The sequence below is a fragment of the Ranitomeya imitator genome, chromosome 8 (assembly GCF_032444005.1).
Source record: "Ranitomeya imitator isolate aRanImi1 chromosome 8, aRanImi1.pri, whole genome shotgun sequence".
Lineage (NCBI taxonomy): Eukaryota > Metazoa > Chordata > Amphibia > Anura > Dendrobatidae > Ranitomeya > Ranitomeya imitator.
The window spans coordinates 58317312-58343628 of record NC_091289.1 but is presented as its reverse complement, the minus strand read 5'-3'; the positions used below and the strand labels follow the sequence as shown (position 1 = coordinate 58343628).

General features: G+C 42.8%; 1 protein-coding gene across 3 annotated transcripts in view; it reads left to right on the top strand.

Annotated features, from left to right (window-relative positions):
• MGAT3 (beta-1,4-mannosyl-glycoprotein 4-beta-N-acetylglucosaminyltransferase) overlaps positions 1-18659 on the top strand; it is a 73272-nt gene extending 54613 nt beyond the window's left edge. For all 3 annotated transcript variants that reach the window (XM_069737001.1, XM_069737000.1, XM_069736999.1), the window contains exon 2: positions 8975-18659. In XM_069737001.1, coding sequence (XP_069593102.1) covers positions 8976-10490 — 1515 coding nt within the window. In that variant the 5' untranslated portion in view covers position 8975 and the 3' untranslated portion in view covers positions 10491-18659. The remainder of the gene's footprint in view (positions 1-8974) is intronic.
• The last annotated feature ends 7658 nt before the right edge of the window (positions 18660-26317 follow it).

Genomic DNA, 26317 nt, shown 5'->3' with positions numbered 1-26317 from the left:
ATGGCAATGCTAGGCCTCATGTGGCTAAAATATGTCATTAGTTCCTGCATGATGAAGGCATTGATGCTATGGACTGTCCTGCCCGTTTCCAGACCTGAATCCAATTGAACGCATATGGGACATTATGTCTCGGTTCATCCACCACAGATTGTACAGGAGTTGACTGATGCTTTAATCCAGGTTTGGGAGGAGATTCCTCAGGAGAACATCCGTCGCCTCAACAGGCCCATGCATTGTAGGGAGGTCATACAGGCACGTGGAGGCCACACACACTACTGAACATCATTTCCTTGTGTTGAGGCATTTCCTCTGTAATTTGATTTTCCACTTGGATTTTGAGTATTATTCCAAATCCAGACCTCCATGGGATACTAATTTTGATTTACATTGAACATTTTTGTTTTATTCTCAACAGATTCTATTATGTAATGAACAAAGATTTTCAACTGGAATATTTCATTCGGTGATATCTAGGATGTGGTATTTTAGTGTTCCCTTTATTTTTTTGAGCAGTATGTATGTTACACCACCTTTTACCTTCAAAACTTGATCACCGCATCAATTCTTCTATGTACACTTGTACTTGCACATGATCTTTGAAGGAACTCTGCCGGGAGCTTGTTCCAAACATCTTGGAGAACTAACCACAGATCTTCTGTGGCTGTTGCTTGTGTAAATCCTCCTGTCTCTTCGTGTAATCCCAGACAGTCTTGATGTTGTTAAGTTCAAGACTCTTTGGGGCCGTATCATTACTTCCAGGACTGCTTGTTCTTTATGCGGAAGATAATTCATAGACCTGTGGTTAGTTACTCAAAATGTTTGGAACGGCTCTGATGAGTACCGTATATACAAAATTAGTTAGCTCTGTATTCTTGCAGTGCTGCAGTCCTAGGTTCAAATTCCACCAAGGACAACATCTGAAAGGAGTTAATATGTTCTCCCTGTGTTTGTGTTCCGTTTTCCTACAATTTCTCCCCCACACTCAAGTCCTACTGATAGGAGAATTATATGGTGAGCGCCAATGGGGATGGTGACAATGATGTCTGTAAAGCGCAGTGGAATTAATAGTGCTATGTAAGCGAGTAAAATAATGCCTAAAAGAATTGATGCTTTCATGCAATTTCTGAAGGCAAATTTTGATTTCTCTTTTGTTCTTTTCATTTTGTTAATTGATAAAAAAAAAAAGAAAAATAAGCTACAAAAACCAAAGCGTCTATTTTATTAAAGCATTTTTTTACTCCTGCCTAAAAATGTTTGTACGGTGCTGTTTTTATACAGTATTTTGTTTTTGGATATTAAGACTTTTAGTTAAGATTGACTTTCCTAACTAATCGTTTGACTATTCCATGTCTTTTTCTATAACCTAAACTTGTTCCAGAAAGAGAATACTATATCTTTAGCATTTTTGACCTGCTCCTGAATATAAAAGTGAAATCGAAAATAACACTAGCGCCCTCAATAATAAAGGGAGAGCACAAAATTAAGGATACAAAGCGGCAGACAAACTTGGGATTCTGTGTGTAAAATCCAATGAGCAAACCAGACCGGAATATAAAGAATGTTTGTTGCGCTAATCCTTACAATAGTCACTCTGAGGTGGCAAAGAAATGACCAATAAATATGCGTTGTTGTCAATGAGTGAACAAAGTCAGTGTGCCAAGTAAAACATCAATATGTTCTATATTTGCTCTAGTACTTGAGGAGCAAATGCCCAAAAGTAAAAAAGCACGGTGAATACCTGCAACATTTAATTGAGAAAGCTATATCCAGATAAACAGCTCGATTAGTCCATCTCACATAGAAAACACAACTATCGATGTGAGTTTTCACCAATGTCCATAGAAAGCTAGATAAGTGGATATTATCCTGCTCCTGAATATGGCTACATATGACCCAGCTAGAATGTGTAATATGGATAATTATGACTTCTCATCATGGTGTCCATTCTTGGTTGAATTTTGCACAGGGTTTACAAGTAGTTTTTTGATGTTTGTTGCATAAGTATTTGAAGTGTATCGGGGACAACATCCTGTTTACTTCCCTCTGATATCTGTTTAGTACTTTCTTGCTTGGTGTCTCATATGGAGCAAATTATGCACTTGTAAACAGTGGATAATGATCTAAAATGTGAATGCCAAGCTTGGAGGGCTGAGTTATCTGAGATAACTGGCTCCATATCTGACAAAGATCCAGCCTGGCCTGCATGACAGTCCAAGGTTTACCCAACCGATGCACATGTTAGCGTAATATCTGAAAGTCCTATCCTTTACTTTAAAGATGCTCTCCGGGAACAGAAAACATAATGTAATTATACATTCCTAAATTTATTTATTTTTTTCTTTTTTTTTATAATTGTCAAATCACATTTGTTTTGTCTACGGATGTAATCGCTATAGAATGAAATTGGTTGCCACCTTTTACGCTGGCAGAAATAATCTGTTTTAGAATATGAATAAGACAGGTGCCTGTGAGTATGTGCAGAAGACGCTCCATCTCCTCCCTTCATTTGTAGGAAGATGTGCTTCCAGGGGAAATTCTGATTTGGAGGTACTGACGTAAGGAGAGGCTGCTGTCCCAATCTCCATCTGAACTAATACTGGAGATACCAGGGTTGCTGGGGTCAGAAGAGGCTGCTCATACTGCTTTCCCCGTCTCCATCTGATCTAATGCAGGAGATATCGGGGTTTCTGAGGTCAGAAGAGGCTGCTCACACTGCCATCCCCATCTCCATCTGATCTAATGCAGCAGATACCAGGGATGCTGAGGTCAGAAGAGGCTGCTCACACTGCCGTCCCCATCTCCATCTGATGTAATGCAGGAGATATCGGGGTTGCTGAGGTCAGAAGAGGCTGCTCACACTGCCATCCCCATCTCCATCTGATCTAATGCAGCAGACACCAGGGATGCTGAGGTCAGAAGAGGCTGCTCACACTGCCATCCCCATCTCCATCTGATCTAATGCAGCAGATACCAGGGATGCTGAGGTCAGAAGAGGCTGCTCACACTGCCATCCCCATCTCCATCTGATCTAATGCAGCAGACACCAGGGATGCTGAGGTCAGAAGTGGCTGCTCACACTGCCGTCCCCATCTCTATCTGATCTAATACAGGAGATACCGGGGATGCTGTGGTCAGAAGAGGCTGCTCACACTGCCGTCCCCATCTCTATCTGATCTAATGCAGGAGATACGGGGATGCTGAGGTCAGAAGAGGCTGCTCACACTGCCGTCCCCATCTCTATCTGATCTAATGCAGGAGATACCGGGGTTGCTGAGGTCAGAAGAGGCTGCTCACACTGCTGTCCATCTTCTAATTGCCAAGTGTCTACTTTTGATGTAGAGATGACCTATCCCCAACGCTGTCACGACATCTCTAGCTCACAGCAGCAGAGCGTCCTACTGCACATGCTCACAGAGACTTGTACTAGTAACATTCTAGTTGAGGTTTCTGCCAAACAAGGTAAACGTCATTTTATTTCTGTATTGCTACCTCTGTAGAAAAGTGATTGTTATTTGTAAACTAAAAAGGTATCTTGGAATTTTTTTTTTACTACATATTTTTTCCCATTCCCGGAGCCCCCATTTATTGCTTAACATACATTTGGGAGCACTGTATTGGGCAGGTGCTGTTAACAGTAACCTGTGCCAATTCAGATCGCTACTGTTCAACCATTTTAGATGCTGCTGTCAATCACTCAGTGGCATTTAAATGGTGTAGTATCTGATGCACATGTGGACTGTTATCCATTGGCACTCCCTCCACAATCGGTGCCAATGAGTTGCAATGGCAGCTTGGGGTCTACGGAAGGAACTAATCTGTCATCTCCGTTCACATGGATGTTCGTGTCATAGCAGAACTTAAATTGTATTATATACTGCAGGTTCATATCCCTTTTATAAGGACTTAAAAAGTAAGTTAATTAAAACATGTTTTTCATTTTTTTAATTTTTTTTTTAAACGCCTATACTTAAATGTTTCTTTGCCTTTCTTGCCAATTCAAAAATAAGAATCTAGAAGAGAAAAATATTTTTGCACCTATAACCATGTAGACACACAAAAAAAGCAAAACGCCAGATTTGTCATATTTAGGACCGTGCAAATCAAGAGCAAAATGCAATAAGAGGCAATTTAAGCCTCATGTGCCACAACATTGTATCTACTGTATATACACAGCTTGTCACGCAAAGAACAAGCTCCTTCAATAGAAAAATGGTTATGGAATGGCGTTTGCTTGTTACCATTCTTTTTAAAAAAAGATTTCTGTTCTGTCGGGTTTTGCTTTCAACTAAAATAAAAAATGAAAGATCCATGTGTTTAGAATCGTGTCGCCAGGTCATTGTTACTGAACAATTAGCGCTGCATAAACAAGATTGAAAAAACAGATCTAGCGTTGGGGGGGGTCACCGTGACCTTACACTGGGATGATTTTTCCACAAATTCAATTAAAGTGCAATTCAAATTTACAACTTGTCCTGAAAGCAAAAAAAAAGTCCTGATCCAAAAGGTGTTCCGCAGCTGCTTGTGTGTGGGGTCATGTAGTCTCTACTGTTCTTCTACCCACTTACTGGCAGGAAGAGCCTTGATCACTATATCATTTTGTGTATTTATGTGACCCTCTGGAAGCATTTACATAATTTGAGGCATATTTATATAGTACTGTTGAAAAAAGACACATGCCCATAGATTTCGACTGCGGTACATCCATAATTCATGATCTAGTCTGCCCTAAAGAGCAATAAAGTTTGCCTGTGTCTATTGACTGATTAAAAATTTAGACCAAATTATTTTTAAACTTTTTTTACGAATTTAAAAATAAACTTTTTTTCTAATTTTTGAGCTAGACTATTACATAGATTAATAGTTCTCATGGTAGATTGAACCTTTCTTTCTCCAGATGGTGGGAATGCCCTACTGTGTTGTTGTTTTTTTATGACAACTTTGACAATTTTTTATTCTTTTTGTATGGGTCACTTACGTACTTTGAAAAGTTAATTATGCCTCCCCTCAGATGTCTCTTATAAGAAGTCATTTAATTCTTTAAATCTTTTTTTTTTCATAAATCTTCTATATTAATACATTTTTATTTTTAATACGGCCTCATTTTTAGACGGTGTAAATTTATAGTAGACTGTCTTAAAATGCACCAATATGTATCAGTGGTTCATGCCGCCTTGATAAGTTTGGTGCACCTTTTAAGGCTGTCTGGTCTGTTTACCCCACTAATAAGTTGGTTACTCCATGCCAGTAATTTTTTGGCACCCAGTATACCATCTAGGCCAGGGGTGTCAAACTGCATTCCTCGAGGGCTGCAAACAGGTCATGTTTTCAGGATTTCCTTGTACTGCACAGGTGATAATTTAATCACCTACACACATGAGTTGGTGATTAAATTATCACCTGTGCAGTACAAGGAAATCCTGAAAACATGACCTGTTTGCAGCCCTCGAGGAATGCAGTTTGACACCCCTGATCTAGGCCACACCATTGTGCCAGGCTGGGTGCAGAAAGTGGCATTTCGGTTAAGTCTCGCCCTATTTTTATGGAGGATACACAAACCTCTTGTGGAGTTTTTAAGCTTTGTAAATCAAACTTGCACACTGTACAGAGTATTCTATGTAAAGAGTCGGGAGGAAATGCTGTGGACGGGGACACTGTTTTTTTTGCTGTTTTTTTTTTTGTTACGGTGGGTTGCCTGGAGGGGAGAGCATGTAATGTAGAATTTTCAATAATTTTGACTGAAAGTAACATCTGTCTTAAGCATGTTTTGGCTTTATAAAAAAAAAAGCTGTTTAAGGGTATGTGCACACATTGCGGAAAGTCCTGCGGATTTTTCCGGACTGATTTTGGTAAATCCGCAGGTAAACCGCACTGCGGATTACCTGCGGAATTACTGCAGATTTACCGTGTTTTTTTGTGTGGATTCCTATTATGGAGCAGGTATAAACCGCTGCGGAATCCACACAAAGAATTGACATGCTGCGGAATAAACAGCGTTTCTGCACTTTTTTTCCGCAGCATGTGCACTGCGGATTTTGTTTTTCATAGGTTTAAATGGTACTGTAAACTCAGGGAAAACTGCTGTGAATCCGCAGCGTCAAAACCGCTGCAGATCCGCAGCAAAATCCGCAAGATGTGCACATACCCTAAAGATATGTTTCCACATTCAGGAAACGCTGCGTGTTTGATGCTGCATAAAGACACAGCGTCAAACAGGCAGCGTCCAGATGTTACAGCATAGGGGAGGGGATTTAATGAAATTCCGTCTCCACTATGCGTGGTAACACGCACGCGGCGGCCCTGCGATTCCGGACATGTGGCGCGTCTTTTTAGATCGCAACATGTCCGTATACTTTGCGGCGACGCTGCGCCGTCGCAAGGTATAACACAGGGCCCTATGTGTGGGGTGCGATGATACCGGATGTGTGCTATGAACACATTCGGCATCATCACATCCCCCAGAAGGGGGCGGAGCGATTTTGCCGCTCCGTCCAAACCACCGGCTATCCTGAACGTGTACGCGTTCCCTGAAACTTTAATAAAAATGCTGCAAAACTGAGGGTAAATGCAGCCCAGAGGGGGTTAAAAGCATTATTACCCTTTTTTTTTTTTTATTTAAATCAAATGCAACCAACTCCTTCTGTTCCATATTTGTAAGTTTGGTAGCTTACACTGAGAAATATCTACACATTCTCTTAATTCTGCCAATCCATGCCTTCTTAGTGTAGTACCTGCGAGTTAACCACTTTACTACTAAATCTCGTCACACGTTCCCCAACTCTACCGATCAGTCATTGGTACGAACAGTCTGACTCTCAGTATGACAGATTAAAAAGGTAACTAAAACAAAAAAAAACAAACACACAAGAAAGTAAGTCAACAAATTTGTGCAAAGTCACTATACACTTGCAGTTTCCGCCTCCCTGAAATCACACTTGGATACTTGGGGCTGTATAGCTTTTGATGATGAGGAGCTCTAGATTAACCCTTTGTTCACTTGTCTGTCTGTCTCCTGCCAAAAGCATCTTTAGGCTGGGTTCACATTGCGTTAGTGCAGTCTGTTCAACGCATAAGTTAAACGGACTGCGCTGACGCAAGTGCCGCACAGCGCTAGCGCAGATAGAGCATCTGCTAGCTCCTTCTGCGCTAGCGGTGACGGACCTGGAAACGCTGCAGCCCGCGTCTCGGTCCGTCACTCAATGTCGGACGCATCCTAGCGCACGCCCATTGTGGGCGTGCGCTAGCGATGCGTCCGACATTGCATTCAATGGCACCGTTAACTGACTACGTTACACCGCGTTATGAACGTATTGTGAACCTAGCCTTAGGGTATGTGCACACATATCTGTGAGGGCTGCGGATTTTTCCGCAGAGGATTTGATAAATCCGCAGTGCAAAACCGCTGCGGTTTTTCCTGTGGATTTATTGTGGTTTCTATTGCGGATTCCGTTGCAGGTTTACACCTGCAGTTTTCTATTGGAGCAGGTGTAAACCCGCAACGGAATCCGCGCAAAGAATTGACATGCTGCGGAATGTAAACCGCTGCTTTTCCGCAACATGTGCACTGCGGATTTCGTTTCCCATAGGTTTACATTATACTGTAAACGCATGGGAAACCGCTGCGGACCCACAGCGTGCGCACATACCCTGAAGGGTTTAGGTTCCGTCTCTTACATTTTCTAGCGCTTCTGTAAAATGTTTCCATCATACGGTACGAATAAATGGTTATTGGACCTAAAGAATTTACTACATGATGTTTGTGTGAGCACTTTGGCTGACTTCTTGTGTTTCAAAAAAAAATGTCCGCACAAGGAAACACTTTAGGAGAGAAATGTAACGCACAGGTTTCCTATGAATCTGTTCTGAGTGGATGTCATCTGTAAGAGGTAGAAGTAAATATATCTATTCAGATTGTTTTTTTGTTTTTTTACTTCTTTTTGCGGAGAATTTTGTGCTGTGAATTAATGGATGAGAACTTTCTTCCTATTTTTTTTATTTTATTTTTTTAAGACCAAATTCTACATTCCTGTAGATAACATATGCTTGTGTCATGTTGCGGTTGCTCGCTTACTAGTTGGGTATAACTGCCTAGGTATATAGACAGATATGTTAGTGGTTGCACATGCCTGACAAGTCACATTTCGGTCAAAGTTAATTTGCCTTTGTATGAAACAGGGACTGAATGTATATAAAACACTGTATATTCTAGAGAGACGGTAGGAAATGTTCTGTAATACTAAAAAGAATTACAGACCTCGCCGTTCCAGAATAACAACTTTTCCGGTCCCGTAGCAATGAAGGCTGCTGTGATTTCCTGTACAGTTTAATCATCAACAGTATGGAGGCCAAAACGCCACTCTTAGTCTTCTGGTTAATGGGGACCTATGAAAAATGTTAACATGGAGTTTTCTCCCAGCATACACATTGACCGTTGTGGCAGGAGAGATGTATACAGAGCTTTATCTGTGTGTATCCCATATATCCTTCCTTGTATACGTCCCCTGTAGTACAGCCGAGCCGTCATTAATTTACTCGCCCACAAATGATAAGGAAATGACTCTGCTCATTCTGTTCCTGTTTACGCAACAAAGCTGCAGAAGACAGTAAATTTTGCCAGATGAATGTCAACTGATCCTATTGAGTTGTATGGCGAAAGGCCGATCATCTCATGTGTATTGGGGAAGGACCCCAGTTTTTCCCCAAGAGCAGATGGCCGGGGCAATTAAGGGTCGGTTGTGTTGAATTTTAAACAAGCCGTATACTTTTTTTTTTTTTTTCAACCTGATTCTCTTTTCCCCCCATACGTATGGGTGGAGGAGAGCATTTGGCCTGCAAAAATGTCAGCCTACTATGTTTGCTCTTGTTTTCTCGCCTCTAACCTAGTAGTGTCCTCACAGTAAACATTAGTTTTGTTATAACTGGATTGTACAAATGCTGCTGATCCGGTTAATGACTGTTGTTTCTGCTTCATTGACAGGATGAAGATGAGGTGGCACAAGATGTTCCTGCTCCTTTGCATGGCTGGACTGTGTGTAATCTCGGTTCTCCACTTTCTGAAAGCCCTATCTTATGTTTCACTGTCAAAGGACTTGGTCTCTCTTAGTCCAAATTTCATTTCTGGCTTCTTTTGGGAGTCTCGGCCTCTAATACCTCAACACAAAGAAAGGTCTGATGATGGCATCCAGGTTCTACGCACCCCTGGCTACTATCGGCCTCCGGAGGCTGCTGTGCTGCAACCCAGGCCTCCTCCTTCAGGACAAAGTCAAGGCTTTAACACAGGTGAATTGCACCATAAGGAATTTGTTTTGCTGGAAGATACAACGGAGTATTTTGTGAGAACTAAGTCTGGTGGTGTATGTTTCAAACCAGGAACAAAGTCACTAGACCGCTTGCCCTCTGAAAAGCCAGAACGGTCTTCTCCACGCAAGGCTTTGCCTAGCATTTCTCGACAGTCACAGCAGCAAACACAGAAACGAAGGAAATGGGTGGAATGTGTTTGTTTACCAGGCTGGCACGGGCCTAGTTGTGGGGTGCCAACAGTTGTTCAACACTCCAATCTCCCCACAAAGGATCGATTAACCCCACGGCTAAAGCCACGCCGTGTTATCAATGCCATTAATATAAATCATGAATTTGATCTGCTGGAGACACGCTTCCGAGAGCTGGATGGGGCGGTGGATGTTTTCTTAATATGTGAATCAAACTTTACAGCGTATGGGGAGCCGCGTCCCCTCGTATTCCGCCAAATGCTTCTCAATGGCACATTTGAGTACATTAAATCCAAAGTGGTGTATGTGTTTCTGGACCACTTCCCTGAAGGCGGGAAACAAGATGGGTGGATAGCGGACGACTATCTGCGGACATTTTTGACTCACAACGGGATTGCTCGTCTACGCAACTTGCGGGATGATGACCTATTTATTATAGATGACGCCGATGAGATCCCCAGCAGGGAAGGAGTGCTCTTTCTTAAGCTTTATGACGGGTGGACAGAACCCATTGCTTTCCATATGCGCAAATCACTCTATGGCTTCTTTTGGAAGCAACCAGGCACACTGGAGGTAATTTCTGGCTGCACCGTTGGAATGCTTCGTACAGTATATGGCACAGACGGTATCCGCCTGCGACGACGGGAGTATTACACCATGCCCAACTTCCGCCAGTACGAGAACAAAACTGGGCACATTCTTGTTCAGTGGTCTATAGGGAGCCCTTTACATTTTGCTGGCTGGCACTGCTCCTGGTGCTTCCCTCCAGAAGGAATCCACTTCAAGCTGATCTCTGCACAAAATGGAGATTTTCCAAGATGGGGTGACTATGAAGACAAAAGAGACTTAAACTATATTAGATGGCTTATAAAGACTGGGGGTTGGTTTGATGGAACCAAGCAAGAATATCCAGCAGCAGACCCCCACGAGCACATGTATGCCCCAAAATTTATCATGGAAAACCCCCAACGTTTTGGTTACTTAATTAAAAACCCCTATAGCTGAGGTGAATGGTAAGGGAAGTCATGTTGAAAATGGTACAATTAACTTGGCCCGCTTGAACTATTCATTTACAATTCATATACATAACTTTTTTTTCTTTTGCTTATTTTTCTCCCTTGTGGATCCACTGGAAATGCGATTTACCACTAACCAAAGGGAAGTATAAATCCAATGAAGCTAGTTTGCTTGGTTGGATGGGTAATCCCTTTTTTCAGGTAGTTGCTAAGGGAATTGATTTCTCAGGAGATTGATGGTGGCGAGAGTACTCCCACCAAGTGGTATTCCAACATTGCTACTCCATGTCCGTGCAGCGGTTTATGCAACATTGCATGTTTACATGTGTTTCCAGTGTTCTCTTTTTATGTTACAGGGAATAAGTTTTGCTGATTTCTCCCCCCTGTGGCAAGGAAAGGGTGCCTGATCATGCTGCACATATTATTTGAGTATGACTTTGCACTTCCGCTTCCATATGCATGCCAACACCCTTTCAGGAAAAATTGCTTGTAATGAAGGTTTGTAGCTTCCAAGTAACACTCCTTGGCATCAAATGGGTTATAAATGAGTAACGCTCAGTAGAATGAACGTGGAAATCCATTGTGATACTCTTCTGCCACATGATCGCATCTTTCGGAGGGTGAAATGTGCTGTATTGCTGTCACTTCCTTAGCATTAGTGCCAATACATCATAGGGCCTGAAAGAATAGGGTAGTAATGGTGAGAATGAAGGTATAATGCACTTTTTTGGGTGGGAGTGGGTGCGCTGTTTGTGTTTTATGACTGGCATCTTTTTTTTATATTTGCAAACAATTTTTCTGCCAAATGATAAAATTGGTGTATATGTTGTGCACAGAGGCAATGTTCCTGGGGGGAGTAATAGGGGAAAAATGCTGATCAAGCTCTTTGGGTGTTGCATTAAGCTGGAGTTGCTGACCGGTAGAGATGTCTTTGCTTTAAGCTGGAGTCGCTGACTGGTAGAGATCTGTCATTGCGCTAAGCTGGTTTCATTGACTGGTAGAGATCTGTCTTTGCGTTAGGCTGGGGTCGTTGACCAGTAGAGATCTGTCTTTGCGCTAAGCTGGGGTCATTGAATGGTAGAGATCTGTCTTTGCGTTAGGCTGGGGTCATTAACCGGTAGAGATCTGTCTTTGTGCTAAGCTGGGGTCATTGAATGGTAGAGATCTGTCTTTGCATTTAGCTGGGGTCATTGACCGGTAGAGATCTATCTTTGTGCTAAGCTGGGGTCAATGACCAGGAAGAGATCTGTCTTTGCGCTAAGCTGGGGTCGTTGACCAGTAGAGCTCTGTCTTTGTGCTTTGCTGGGGTCATTGACCAGTAGAGCTCTGTCTTTGTGCTAAGCTGGGGTCGTTGACCAGTAGAGCTCTGTCTTTGCATTTAGCTGGGGTCGTTGACCGGTAGAGATCTGTCTTTGTGCTAAGCTGGGGTCGTTGACCGGTAGAGATCTGTCTTTGTGCTAAGCTGGGGTCGTTGACCAGTAGAGCTCTGTCTTTGCATTTAGCTGGGGTCGTTGACCGGTAGAGATCTGTCTTTGTGCTAAGCTGGGGTCGTTGACCAGTAGAGCTCTGTCTTTGCATTGAGCTTGGGTCGTTGACCAGTAGAGATCACTCTTCTGTGGGTCTTACTCCATGGTTTCTGGAGAGCAGAGAACAAGTGGAAGTTGCTGTGACTCGTGCTCAAATATCATCACAAGTTCAATACCACATCACACTTCCCAGAGCATTTCCTGAACGAAACTTGAGAAATGGTCATCGTGAAGAGCCGTAATGTAAGGGTTACCATAGCGGTCAGAATAAGCACACCCCAGCACTACTTGAAGTAATGTCACTGAAGGCAAGGCACTTTGTCAGTCGTTAATATGAACTAATGGAAGCCTTCTTGGTACCGTATCAATGTGGATGAAATAAAGAGAATAGATTATATATTCTACCCTATAAAGGGAATTTCTTGTTTGCACGGTTGGGGGTAAATACAAGGGAATCTACATAATAGTTTTATTGTATCAGAGCTTTGGGTCGATTGGTTCAGCTGTTGTGAATTACTTGCTGCACTGTAGAAACCACAATGCCGAGACGACCTGATTCATTAGAAGCCAGAAGTGCTTTGATCGAGGCTCCCCATTGTCTATGTTGTCATGGTTTGGGCATTAGTGATGGCGTAATTGACTACTATGTAAGCTATAAAATGGAGATCTCCTATAGTAATGGATTTTAACCATCTAGCTTGGCATTAAGGGTTTTGTCTTGCCTTTTCTTATCTACCTCCCTGGTTTTCTTTTGTGTTTTATGCATTGGAAATTCCGTTTTTAGTGTTTTTTTGTTTTGTGTTGAATCATTAGAGTAATCTACATTCCTCTGTTCAGCAGCGAACCATAACCACACTTGTATTCCTCGATTTTTACTTTTCATTTCTCTACATACTTCGCTCCAGCTTCGTATAAGTCTATTCCGATTAATAAAGGTATACTCCACTTATATTGGTTGGTAACTTGGCGTCGGTACATTCACATGTGGCAAATTATTTCTGCAGAAATGGCGTAACGGACTGAAATCCATTCCACAGATGTGAAGGAGGTTGGCTTTCACAACCAAGTTCTTCAAGCCTCCTTTAGATGAATGGAATGGATTTGCTGTGTGTGAACATAGACGGAGGATTCAGTCCGTTCAGTCGGAATCTTGCATTCATTTTCCAGTAAATTGCATGTAACATTTGATTTGATGAAGCTGCTGCTTGGCCTAGGAGACAACAAGGTCGTCCACCACTGTACTAATATCCACTAAGAAGAATCTACATACGCCATTAAACAGATCTGTTGGACCTGATGAGACTGGTGTACTTTAAAAAATCAATGTCAGAATGGCTGTATAGTTCTTGTTGAAAGCTTGCCTGTCTGATATTACATATACGCATTGTTTTAGCTTAATATCCAGGATTACACAGATAATCTGACAAGGCTTCTCAAAGTAAATACACCAGTCTCATCAGCCCTAGGAGACCTATTTAATATATGCATTTTGTAGCGTGAAATCTGGTGACATATCTGCTTTAATAGCACTTTGGATTTTATGTATCGGTCATATCGAAGTTATCGTTTTTAGCTCACTTTTATTGTGAGTGTGCCCTGTCCATAGTTATATTCATAGTCAGTGTGTGTGTAAAGGTGTATTCTTCCAATCCAAATTTGCCATGATGGTGTGCAGCATGATTTTTTTTTTTTTGCAAAGCCAAACCTGTTTTTCTGCAATTACTTTTGCTTTTTGGCTGAATAACCTTCACCCTTCAGAAGCCGGGGTTCACCCGTAAAAGTTGTGCAGCAGCAATTTGCTGTTACCGTTGGACCTGTGAACACAGGGCGATCACATCCTTACAGGACAGTGACTTCACTGATGTTTCTATACTCCAGCCTACCTGATCAGAAATGGGGGCCTTTGTTTCTCAGTTTACTTGTTCCTGGTTTGCAAAAACTGATTGCTTTATACATGGGTTGTCTCCTATTGCAGCTCCGCTCCATTCCACATGGTGCTGTTTCTGTGTATTAAAAGGTTATGAATCAGCCAATCTTGTTGCCCCTGTGGAAGTCTGTTTTTTTTAATTTTTTTATTTTGTACACTAAGGCCTCATTCAGACATCCGTGATTCTTCTTGTGTGTAAAATGCTGGACTGGACTGTTCCTTGGTTATTTTGGATCAGTGTTTGGTCTGTGTCCATTTTTACCATCGGTGATTTTCCACATATGTATAAAAGTACAAAGCTTTTCCCGTCCATCACATTGGTAATCAGACAGTCCACGGATTACACACTGGTGCCGGCCATGGGCTACCCGTCACTTTCACGGATCCATAAACTTGTAGGGTGAGTAACCTTGATTCGTGACTCGGATCAAAAAGGTACAGGTCTGTTAGGCTGCGGTCACACTATCAGTATTTGGTCAGTATTTTACATCAGTATTTGTAAGCCAAAACCAGGAGTGGAACAATAAGAGGAAAAGTATAATAGAAACATATGCACCACTTCTGTATTTATCACCCACTCCTGGTTTTGGCTACAAATACTGATGTAAAATACTGACCAGATACTGATAGTGTGACGACAGCCTTATTTTTATAGATTTTTTTTTTTTTTTTTCAGACCACTCAATCCGTGAGAATATATATATATATATATATACACAGTTCAGACCAAAAGTTTGGACACACCATCTCATTTAAAAAAAATTCTGTATTTTCATGACTATGAAAATTGTACATTCACACTGAAGGCATCAAAACTATGAATTAATACGTGTGGAATTATATACTTAACAAAAAAGTATGAAACAACTGAAAATATGTCTTATATTCTAGGTTCTTCAAAGTAGCCACCTTTTTGCTTTGATGACTGCTTTGCACACTCTTGGCATTCTCTTGATGAGCTTCAAGAAGTAATCACCGGGAATGGTTTTCACTTCACGGGTGTGCCCTGCCAGGTTTAATATGTGGGATTTCTTGCCTTATAAATGGGGTTGGGACCCAGATCTCCGTTGGTGGCGTAGTGGTGTGTGCATGTCCAAGTGGCGAATCCACTGCGCAGCTTCAAGGAAAATAGCGCGATCTGCGCTATTCAGCCGTTTATCGTGGGCGCGGCCATCTTTGTGAGGCCGTGCGTGCGCAGATGGTTCTTCTCGGCTTCCTGGGGCTTCAGGAAAATGGCCGCGGAATGCCACACACACGCACGCGCACACACACACACACACACACACACGCGCACACACGCACACACTTTATATTATCCCAGATATCTGAATGAGGCCTGGACCGGACTTCTTGTTGGTTTTTGTGGCCACCAAAGTTTCCTTTCCTATAGTAGATAGGGGTCTCTTGTGTGCAGACAAAATGACCATTTTTTTTGTGGCTGTGTAGAAAGAGATGATTGTTATGGACGAGACTGTGCATCAGATTTTACCACTGTGTATTCGTAGATGTGCACCGATATATTTGGCTGACCGGGGTTATAGAAAGGTTGGGTGTACAGTATAACCACTTGGCATTTATTGCACCCAGTAAGAGAAAACCACCAGATACGTTAAATAAAAACCTCTTTTCCTGTACACTAAAAGATGCCCTCTTCTTCCCATCAAAGTTTTTATCCTCCTTAATATATTGCAGTCATCATATTGTATAGCACTGTGTACTTACAATTGCTCTTTTTGCCTTTCTACCCACTTAATTCTTCTTTTTTCCATTAGGTCTATAACATCAGATGATTACAAACTGACACACTGAATCCTTCTAAGCTCTATGTAGAAACAGGAGGTCAATTTTGTCTGCATATGTCCCTGATGGTGAGGAGGGAGCAGCTGGGTCAAGAGTTGAAGAGGGGAATGATAAATGCAGGGACAAGAGACTTTCTGTTTATACAAAGAGCAGAGAAAAGAGAAGAATTCTGTGTAGAAAGGCAAAATGAGCAATTGTAAGTACAGTGTTATATAATATGATTGCAATATAGTGAGACTATAAAAACTTTTATAGGGGGGGAGGGCTTTTTATAAGATGTGCAATTGTTCTTTACTACTGTCATGTCTGGTTAGATAAGCTTATATGTATGTCCATGGAAAGTATAACTCCATATCCTATTTACGAGCTGGCAGCTTCTCATCTAACGCTTTCTGGCAAATATTCTCCATCGTTATGAAAGACTTGTATCACTTTACAGGAAGAGAATCCAGTTACTACTGAAAGAATGGCTGCAGTTTCCACATGGCTTATCCCTCACATATCATTTTTCATTTCACCTATCAATTGGATAAATGCAGTGTGAAGATGCCAGCGGTTCAGGGGAACGATAACAGCAAAATCCTTTCTTCTGTAAAAAGAGATTTTTGTTGGGCATTAGAGACTCTCTCCAAAAAAATGTATCTCTGAACTAAAGAACATGTGAACTTTTAAAAAAAACACAAAAAAAGTCTCCTGTTTTTGGCAGTAGTGAAGTCTGGTCCAAAAGCCTTTCTCCAAATAAGGAGGGTATCCAGAGTTCAGGACTGTACGGCGGCATGTCTGTACGCGTGCGTGGCCACTTCTGTGCTTTGTTCTCATCTCATCCCCTTTGTAAAGCTGTCAATCCTCCTAGAGAAACGAGCCTGTAATGCTGATTGTGCTGAGAGCAAACTAGTGCCGACAGGCGTAGCTAGGGGTTCACCGGAGCGGAGGAGGGGGCAAGATAGGTCTGTCCGGGCCGGTAACCCATGTTTGTAGCTAGAGGCGCTCCGTACATGATATCCCACCATTCAGTGACTGTGTCATGGTAGATACCATATAAGACAAATTATTTCCACTGCTGTTACCCAGTTTCTCATATTTTTATCACCGGCCCCACCGATTTCCAAAGTAACCAAACTTCCCATCCTGTCGATGCCCCAATACTGACCCTCCTGCTGCCCTACTAGTCGCTTCTACTGTACCCGCTGTTACATGGGGAGTGTGCTCCTTTTAGTGCGCCACATGGTAATACTGCCCTCTTTAAGCCTTAATTGCCCACCCAGAATATAGTAATTTTTATTTCCTGTGCGCTCTAAAGTTATCACACTCATTTGTGTCCTATAGAGCGATAGTGTAGCCATGCCATGAGTGCACCCTGTAAAGAATGCCCTTTAAATGCCCACATAACAGTATTGTCCCTTGAGTGCCCCAAAAAGTGATAATGCCCCCTTAACCACTAATAATTCCCCAAACCGTAATAATGCCACTGCTGTAAGTGCTGTAAGCTTCCCCTAATTAATAGTTCCCCCACATCCACTATAAATACTAATAATGCCCCTGAGTACCCCCACAAAAAAACTGCCCTGAGTGATCCTAAAAAGTAATCGGGCACCAGAAAGCTGGGACAATGCCTGGCAGGTGAAGCTAATGTTCTGTGAGTGCCTCCGCCATTCTGTGAGCCACAGGTCTAAAGTGACGTGACCTACATCACAAAACTGGAGGGCTATGGCAGGGAGGCTATGGCTTCCTTGGCTATCAATGGGTCAAACTGCACGCTGAACTACTCGAGTGGCCATCGCCGTGAGTAGGCCCCATAGGGTATGTAGGCCTGGGCTGCCCATTCCCTTCCCTCCTCCACTCTAGCTACGCTACCAAGTGTCGATGTCTAGTTTACAGTACGAGGCTTATGGAACCTTTTTATATTTGAGGGAATCTGTCACCAGGTATTTGCTATCTAATCTGAGAGCAGTATAATGTAGGAAGAGAGACCCTGATTCCAGTGATGTGTCACTTACTGGGCTGCTTGCTGTAGTTTTTGATGAAACCACTATTTTATTTATCAGCAGGAGATTATCACTGCAGGACCTGCTGCCAGGTAGTCCTCCATATTCATGAGCTGTGTAGCCCCGCCGCCACCACTGATTGGCCGCTTTGTGTGCACTCTACAATCAGTGCTGTGGGCGGGGTTACACAGCTCCGCATTCAGAGAACTGCTAAATGTGCAGCAGAAAAAAACTTAATTTTTATTAAACATGCATCAAGCAGCCCAGTAAGTGACACATCACTGGAATCAGGGGCTCTTCCTCTACATCATGCTTGCTCTCAGATGGGGGGAGCAAAAACCTGGTGACTGATTTACGTCGTACATCTCATTTAAAACTGCACAATACATTCTTGAAATGTGAAATATACCCAAAATTCAGTCGATAAAGGAGAAGTGAAGCCAAAACGATGTCATTGTACACAGCAGAGGACTGTGTATCCACCAGTGTGAACAACTACTGATTTCCTGAGGGCTCTGTAAAGCCGTGAAAGCCCCGTGGCACAGAGATTTGTTAGGTAGTGCCAATGAGGATGCGGTATTGTATAAAGCATTGTATTCTGGTGATCGGACTGCACAGTATGTTACAATCCTGCATTTCGTGTCTACCACCATGGAACCCTTTAACATTGCCGTCTCCAGGACGTTTCCACTCTGTAGTTTGACCTCCTGTAAAACAAGCGAGTCTGTCCAAAATCAAGTGACTAATTATGATTGCATGTGATCGGCGAGAGGTGTGTAAATAATATATGTATATTTATGTATGTGTATATACAATGTGTATATATGGGTGAATATGAATATATATTTTTTAATTTCTCAATGATATACAGACAAAAAACGAATACATTGCTATATGTAAATAAAGATCTTGGAGGACTACTTCTTATGTCTTGTATTTTTGATGTGTACAGGGGTTTTCAGAATTGTTCTGCATTTATTGAGTTTTATACACTTGGGCATTCACAGCTGAATCGCCCCCTGATTTTAGCTAGATAAAACATTGATTAATACTAGTGATGAGCGAGTATACTCGTTGCCCGGGCAAACCTCACTCATCACTTATTAATACCCAACTAGCGTTTTTGAAGGCAAGGAGCCGGAGAAGCTACCTATCAGATATTGGGGTCCCTGTCCAATGCTATATTGTAAATGGTCCCTGTCCAGGTGACAAGTCTCCTCTTTTTTTGTGTATTTCTAGTGGGAAATAAAACTCATGTAAGGTGGTCCGACGCTGCAGGAGGACTATGATTAGTGATGAGCGAATATACTCGTTACTCGAGATTTCCCGAGCATGCTCAGGGGTCCTCCGAGTATTTTTTAGAGCTCGGAGATTTAATTTTTCTTGCCGCAGCTGAAGGATTTACATCTGTTAGCCAGCATAAGTACATGTGGGGGTTGCCTGGTTGCTAGGGAATCCCCACATGTACTTATGCTGGCTAACAGATGTAAATCATTCAGCTGTGGCGAAAAAAACTAAATCTCCGAGCACTAAAAAATACTCGGAGGACCCCCGAGCATGCTCGAGAAATCTCGAGTAACGAGTACATTCACTCATCAGTAGCTATGATCTGACTCGCATACCAGGCTGGTGTAGCAGTATTCGGTGGTCCCGAGATCTCCAGCGGCCACTTTCCTGGGTGCCACCGCATTGCAGCAATGGATGTGTGGGGGCTCTGGGCTGTCACAAAATGTCAGCAGAGCCCCCGCACTGGTAAACCTGCTGCACCAGCCTGGGATGGGAGTCAGATCGTTGCCGGACCACCGAACACCACCTGTGACCTCCACCATCGCTGATGATTTAACCCTTCCCCCCCCATGGTAAGCTGAATTCGGACTGTAAGGCGGACCCCCATTTGATGCATTACAATTTTTTTTTTCCCCCCTATTCTCCTAAAAATGTTGAGGTGCGTCTTATAGTCTGAAAGATCCGGTATTTCTTGAATTCTTACACCGAGATGCATAGCCTGACAAACATTTCAGTGACCCTCCTGAGAACGGGCTTACAGTACTGTTTACATTTGGTGGCTTTGACTTTCTCAACCTTGAATTTTGCTGCTAACACTTGACTTTTGCAGTAATCAACAACTAATAGAATGGCGGTGCCCATCCTGCTGTCATCACCAGCGTCCTACACCTTTACACTGCAGAACAAAACCTTGTGCTCCAAGTCACATTCCTGCATAAACCGAGATCCGGCAGATCCTCACTGTGTCCTGACTTGCCCTGTTGGATGCTAAAAAGATGAAATACCTGAAGACTTGTCATTCTTTTAGTCTGTGGGAGACGTCTTCAGTAGTTGCGCCACTCTCGTACATCTCATCAAATACAGTATGAAGGTCAAAATTGGACATTGTTGCCATTTTTAATGAAGTGATCGGCGTAGCATACAATCCCGGACACAGTCAACTGATGCCGCCATTTATAAATATGAGCTGGTAAAGAACTTTACACCCGTCCACCCCAGTGATAACAACGATACACGGCCTACAGCTCCCAAGTAGGGAGTCACAATGACTGTGTGTAGCCATTTATTCTCTGCTCAAGCCACTGAGCTCCTTTCTTAAAGATTGTGTCCTCCGGCTTGTAGGGCTCATCCCTCCATCGCATGGATCTTTAGGTCCTAGTACATCCTAGCAATGGGCATAACGTTAAGAACAGGCGGGTGCAACCTAAAATAAGTGTCGTAGTCTAAGTAAAGGGATAACGTTTCTCCTTATGGAGAGTGACAAGCCAGGACTGGCATGTCAGAGTGAGGAGACTTATAGGCCATGTATGCTCCTCTGGGAAATTTAAATAGGCAAATTTCCTTTTCCGAGAGTAAGAGGACTAGAACAATAGCACCGCCTGCTGATGGCGCTAGAGTTCTAGTCCTCTGAAGAGGCAATTTATACAGTCTAGGTACTTTTGGCTCCTTATCCTCTGTCTTGGCACGGAGCAAGAACTGCAACTTCTGTGGCTTTTTTTACAGCTCTCTGCACTTCACTTTGGGTCAGACTACATGAAAAATCCAAAGAAACCAATTCTTTCTAGGAATTTTGAGCATTGCAGCACTTTGGTTACTCCATATTCCAGCAATGCACCATAACTTTAATGGGAAACCCTCTTTAAAAAATGTTTTTAATCAGGTTTATCTAAGAAAAAAATAAAGCAATGGATTAAAAAGAGATGTCAGATGAACTTGCCCGCATCATCAACCTTATGTGACCGCTGCAGCCGATCACTGGTCTCCGAGGTCCGGTGCTTTGTATATCGGCATCGCTGCCGAGCCTAGTGTTTGTCCATATGGCTGCAGAGGGGGCACAATCTGGTCTAAGCTGGCACAATCGGGGGGTAAGTACGGCTGATTTTATTTTCACACACAAGCTTCTGGATAGAAAAATAAATACTGACGTCCCCGTTCAGGCTTCAGCTTACAAAGCAATAAAAAAAAAAACAGTTTTCCAATATCAATGATGAATATAATGTAAATGACAGTGTAAGGGTGTAAGTCAGTGGTGTTCTATAATCTTGCTCTCAGAGTTCTGGTGATTGACATTTTGGAATGTTTGGCTGAGTCCAGGGCTGAAATGTGAAGTCTTCAGCTCCTCTCCACAGCACTGATTGCAGCAGCCAGGCCTCCGCATTGCAGCCTCTCACCCGCTAGACACAAGGCCTCAGGGATACAATTTCTGCGCCTGTTTCCTGTAGGAAGGGAAAGGTTGTGCTCTCCCCCCTCCTCAGCAGACCCCACCCTGTGTGAAAATAGCAGTGCGGACCCCCTCCCCCACACTGGGCACTAGCCTGCCTATCCTGGAGCTGTGCAAGCCAAGCAATGTGGCCTCAAGTTTATTTTGATATTCTCCACCCTACAAATAGTGTAACATATAAGGGAGCAGGCGGAGGGCTCGTTATACAAGCCGCTCTCCGAATCTATACTTGAACCCTTCTGAATAAATTGAGTTACTCCCCTTCTGGTCCATCCATGCCCCATATAGTTGTATCCATTAGTAGGTCACTCCGTTTAAATTAATGATCTGAAATTAATATTTATTTTAATACTAAAGGTTTTATCTATTCAATATCTTCTCTTTTCTAATATACTTTAATTAAAAAGTCCCTAGGAGTCGTCATTAGGGGGTAGAGCATCCGGTCACTGCTGCAGCCTCTGCCCAGCCCCTGTAACAAAGCGATATTAGTGATGACTTTCAGGAGCTGGGCTAGTCCTTGCTTTATTGAGCATGTGTCAGTTGTCAATTCTGACTTACGCTCAGTAGGATCTTGTCAACGTGTAATATTCACAGTGCACAGTGACAGTGCACTCCCTCATCCGATCTGATGAGAAGTGACGAGCTGGCAACAGAGTGCACTGTCAGTGCGCGTTGTGTGGAGGTAACGAGGGAGCAGAGACCACCCGTTTTGTTCATTTCTCTATAGACCAGGCCCCCACATCACTTGCAGGAGCAGGGTTGGTTGCTGATTATATCCTTACAAATGTTGGAATGCCAAGGGCCCACCAATAACATCAATTCAGGGGGTCCATAGTTCAGTTGCTGCAAATATCACCACCTCATTTACAAGTTTATATAATAAACTGGGAAATCTTATACTGTATACAGTGAATCAAGTGTATTGTGCCAAGTGCTGCTCTTTTAGGAGGCTGGGGGATCACTTGTGGTCAGGCGCCCATCAGGGTTGTCTCCTGTGGGCCAGTCCGACCCTTTCCACAATTATCATAAAATGAATAAAATCAATTTGCTATAAATATTGGACTGCCAGACTGTCCCCTGACATCTTCCATCCGGGGCTCTTGCTGATTACAGGGCCATTGATCATACAGGCTGGTAGGGCTGGCATCAGGACATCTCCTGGCTGGGCCACCTACGTGGATGTATGAGCATCTCTGAGGATTGATGGTGAACCCTTATTATAAAGCTTTAACTGGTTGTTGATTTGCCCAGATCAGCCCACCCTTTCACCTGGATAATAGCCATCCTTACATGTTCTGTTCTGTTGCCTTCCCCCTCACCTCTAGCATATGAACTATTGCTGTCATCGGACCAATAAAAGAAGGCGCTGTTGCTTGCTAAAACTTGTTTCGCCCGCTTGCAAAATCATCTTGTAACACTGTGTCAACAGTAATGTTAAGAAATTGCTCAAGCCTTTTGAGGACCATAAGAGTTCCTGCTGGTAGGAGGCTTCTGGGCATTTCACAGGCTCCAGAATGAATCACTAGGACTTTGTGGCACGTCCTTTTCACACCTCCTCGTACCTCGCTGTCATGCGCCTGGTAGAGCTTCTATTTTAGAGCACCAGGTGATGTGACTTGTATTAAAGGGGTTGTTCTCAGCTTAGATATCGATGGCCTACACGTAGGATCAATATATCATATATCAACATCTGGTTCTCTCACTGATCAACTGTATCTGGACAACGCTGCCACCATTGTATGGAGCTGGAACAGCATGGCTGCGTACGTCGAAAAGGTTATCCTGCAGTAACCATTAGTGGACGATTTGTTTCTGTACATTTTTTTTTTACATCCAGAACTGACACAGGTGAGAGGTTGGGGGGCTGCGTCTGACCCAATATGATCTTGGTGATCTATCCTGAGGATGGACAACCACTTTAAAGTCTTTGGAGGCAAAGATTTCTTTGACATACAACTAAAAATCCCATCATCACAACCTCTGGCCTACAACTAGTAGTAGCCAGTAGGATTTTATATGAAGAGTAGTCTACGTGCTATATTTTAAAGGGAATCTGTTACCAGGTTTTTGCTACCCCCATCTGAGAGCAGAAGGAGACCCTGATTCCAGCGAGATCAGTGATCAAGTCTCTGAATGCTGAGCTCTGTATAACCCCGCCCACACCACTGATTGGCAGCTTTCTGCCCATTCACAGTGCACACAGAAAGCCACCAATCACTGATGTGGGCGGGGTTATACAGATGTTATGAATATGGAGGACTACCTGGAAGCTGGTTTCATGGTCCTGTAGTGATAATCTCCTGCTGATAAAATTGCGATTTTTTTAAAAAAATTTTACAGCAAGCAGCCCAGTAAGTGACACATCACTGGAATCAGTGCCTCTGTTTCTACATTTTGTGGCTCTCAGATTAGGTGGCAAAAACCTGGTGCCAGATTCCCTTTTAATCTATATCTGTAGTGAGCTCCAATTACTATACAGGTATATTAAGAAATCAATTTGGGCAGCATTTTGAACCTACTTACTGTAGCAAAAGAAGCAAACAACTTTAAATATGGAGATCGTCTATAAAACTTCCTCTGCTCTTAAAATAACAAGTGGTTTCCTGCATCGCTGCTGTGAATCAGCTTTTCCTGATGGCTTTGGACTGTCATTAGATTATACACATTAGGTTACACTGATAATATTAGTAACCAGGCGAAGCATGTGAAAAGGTTTTAGTTTGTTTTTATTGCAGTGTTAGATGACAGCTACGTTATGTGTAGAAATAAGCGCGCCTCCTTGTTCCAATGCACCTCCACCACTGGCGGCCCGACCACAGCATTGCAAGGTTTTAGATTTTTTTATTTTATTTTTTTTTTCATCAGAATGTACGATATTTTCCATTCTTTTCCTGTTAACCTTTAACATAACAGCAGCCGTTTCTATTTTACTTCTCATTTCTTTGTTACTCTCTGTTATAGGGCCATTAATTCCACAGAACTTTACAGACATCAGCTCCTAGTTTGTGTCCAAAACCATAGAGGGAATTTATATATTTTTATGTGAGGTTAAAATTGTACCTTTATTTTATTTATTTAGGCTCTTGAATGATTACTTTTTTGTTTATTTTTATTGTTTGTGAAGTGCACACATTCAGGCCACTTCTTGGCATCGGGGACTGCAGCACCCGGGTGACGCCACTCCATGTGGTGTCTCTGTGGCAGAAGGTCTGGTGGAATCCATATACAAACCATCAGCACTGCTAGACTTATAACTGTTTCCAGATATACGGGTCTGAGCAGATTTCCAAAAATTTAGTCTACTGTGCACATGACAATATGTGGAAGATCATTATACAATGTTTGGCAGTGACCGGGGTCATATGCGAGGGTCGCTGTGTCCACCAGGATGCGCACACAAGCATATTGAGGCCATGAGAGTGGATTGCAGTCACAGGCATAGCTGTGATTGCAATGCAGAATAAAAGTGAGTGTTGGCCTTGGGCAAGCCATTTATCCAAGGCAGATTTGGGACAACCTGTCATGGGCATTTATTTTTGAAACAGACTACAGGAAGGTAGTGGGGCAGTCAATTTCCTCCCCAGGCCTGGGTTTTTCATGTGGCCTAAGGCCACAGGTTGTTGTTTTAAAAAAAAAAAAAAAAGCCCTTGCTGCAGAGGGTTGGGTGTGTCAGTGTGGAGTATGCAAGGTGCAGAGCAGATGGCTCTGCAAAAGCTCAGCCTGTGTGAGGGAACACAGCACCAAGCAGAGCAAACTCTTGGCACCACGCAGCATTATACGGTGGTGCAGTCGCCCTCGGTAACTGGCCACATTTTGTCTTGTTTCTTGGCTGCGATCCGGAGGATACCATTTGTTTTGATTGCAAGTTTTGGACATTAAACCTGTGTTTACTTTGAACTCTCCTGGGTCACTGCCTCATCACTGCACAGTGAGGACACCACTGCACTACAACAACCTAATGATTTTGGTTGAATCCCAGCAAAAATGATATATACAGTATATACTGTATATAATTGTGCTGGAATTCAACCAAAAACATTGTAAATGTGTATGTATGTGTGTGTATATGTGTATGTGTGTGTATATATATATATATATATATATGTGTGTATATATATGTGTATGTATATATATATATATATATATATATATATATATATATATATATTTTTTTTATATATATATATATATATATATATATATATATATATATATTATATATATGTGACCAAACCATCCACATAAGAAGTAATGAATGGAGGCAGCACACCAAGCTATGCTGGTTTATTGGCCCATAGTGGCAGTGGCAAGGCTTTAGTTCTGAGGTATGAACCAAAATGTCACCACTGCCACTATGGGCTAATAAACTATTTTTTTTGCCATTTTGCTTGGCGGGCTGCCTTCATTTGTTACTTCTAGTAATAAACAAGCGTAGGGTTGGACTGGCCCACCAGCATACAGGGCCGGCAGCTGCCTGGAGCCCCCGCTGCTCCAGGGGTCCCCAGCCAGTGGCGTGTTGCTAATAGCGGCACACCATGCAGCTGCTATGGAGCCCCTGAGTCATCAGCAGTGGGAGACAGGTACCAGCAGAGCAGCAGCGGGAGATAGGAGGCAGAAGCCTGTCCCCGCTGCTAAAGAGAAATGAATATTCAGTCTTCGTCACTCCCCCATTGCGTAGAGAGGGGTAAACATTCATTTCACTGTTAGCAGACTGCAGCTAAAATTTCACATGTAAAGCCGGTACGGCTTGCCAAATTGCCCTCATGTGTGGCGGGCAGAGAGTGAAGGGGTCCATCCTGCTTTGTGCCCGATGCTCCCTGTTTGATACAGCCATGCAGCTGGATGATGTCA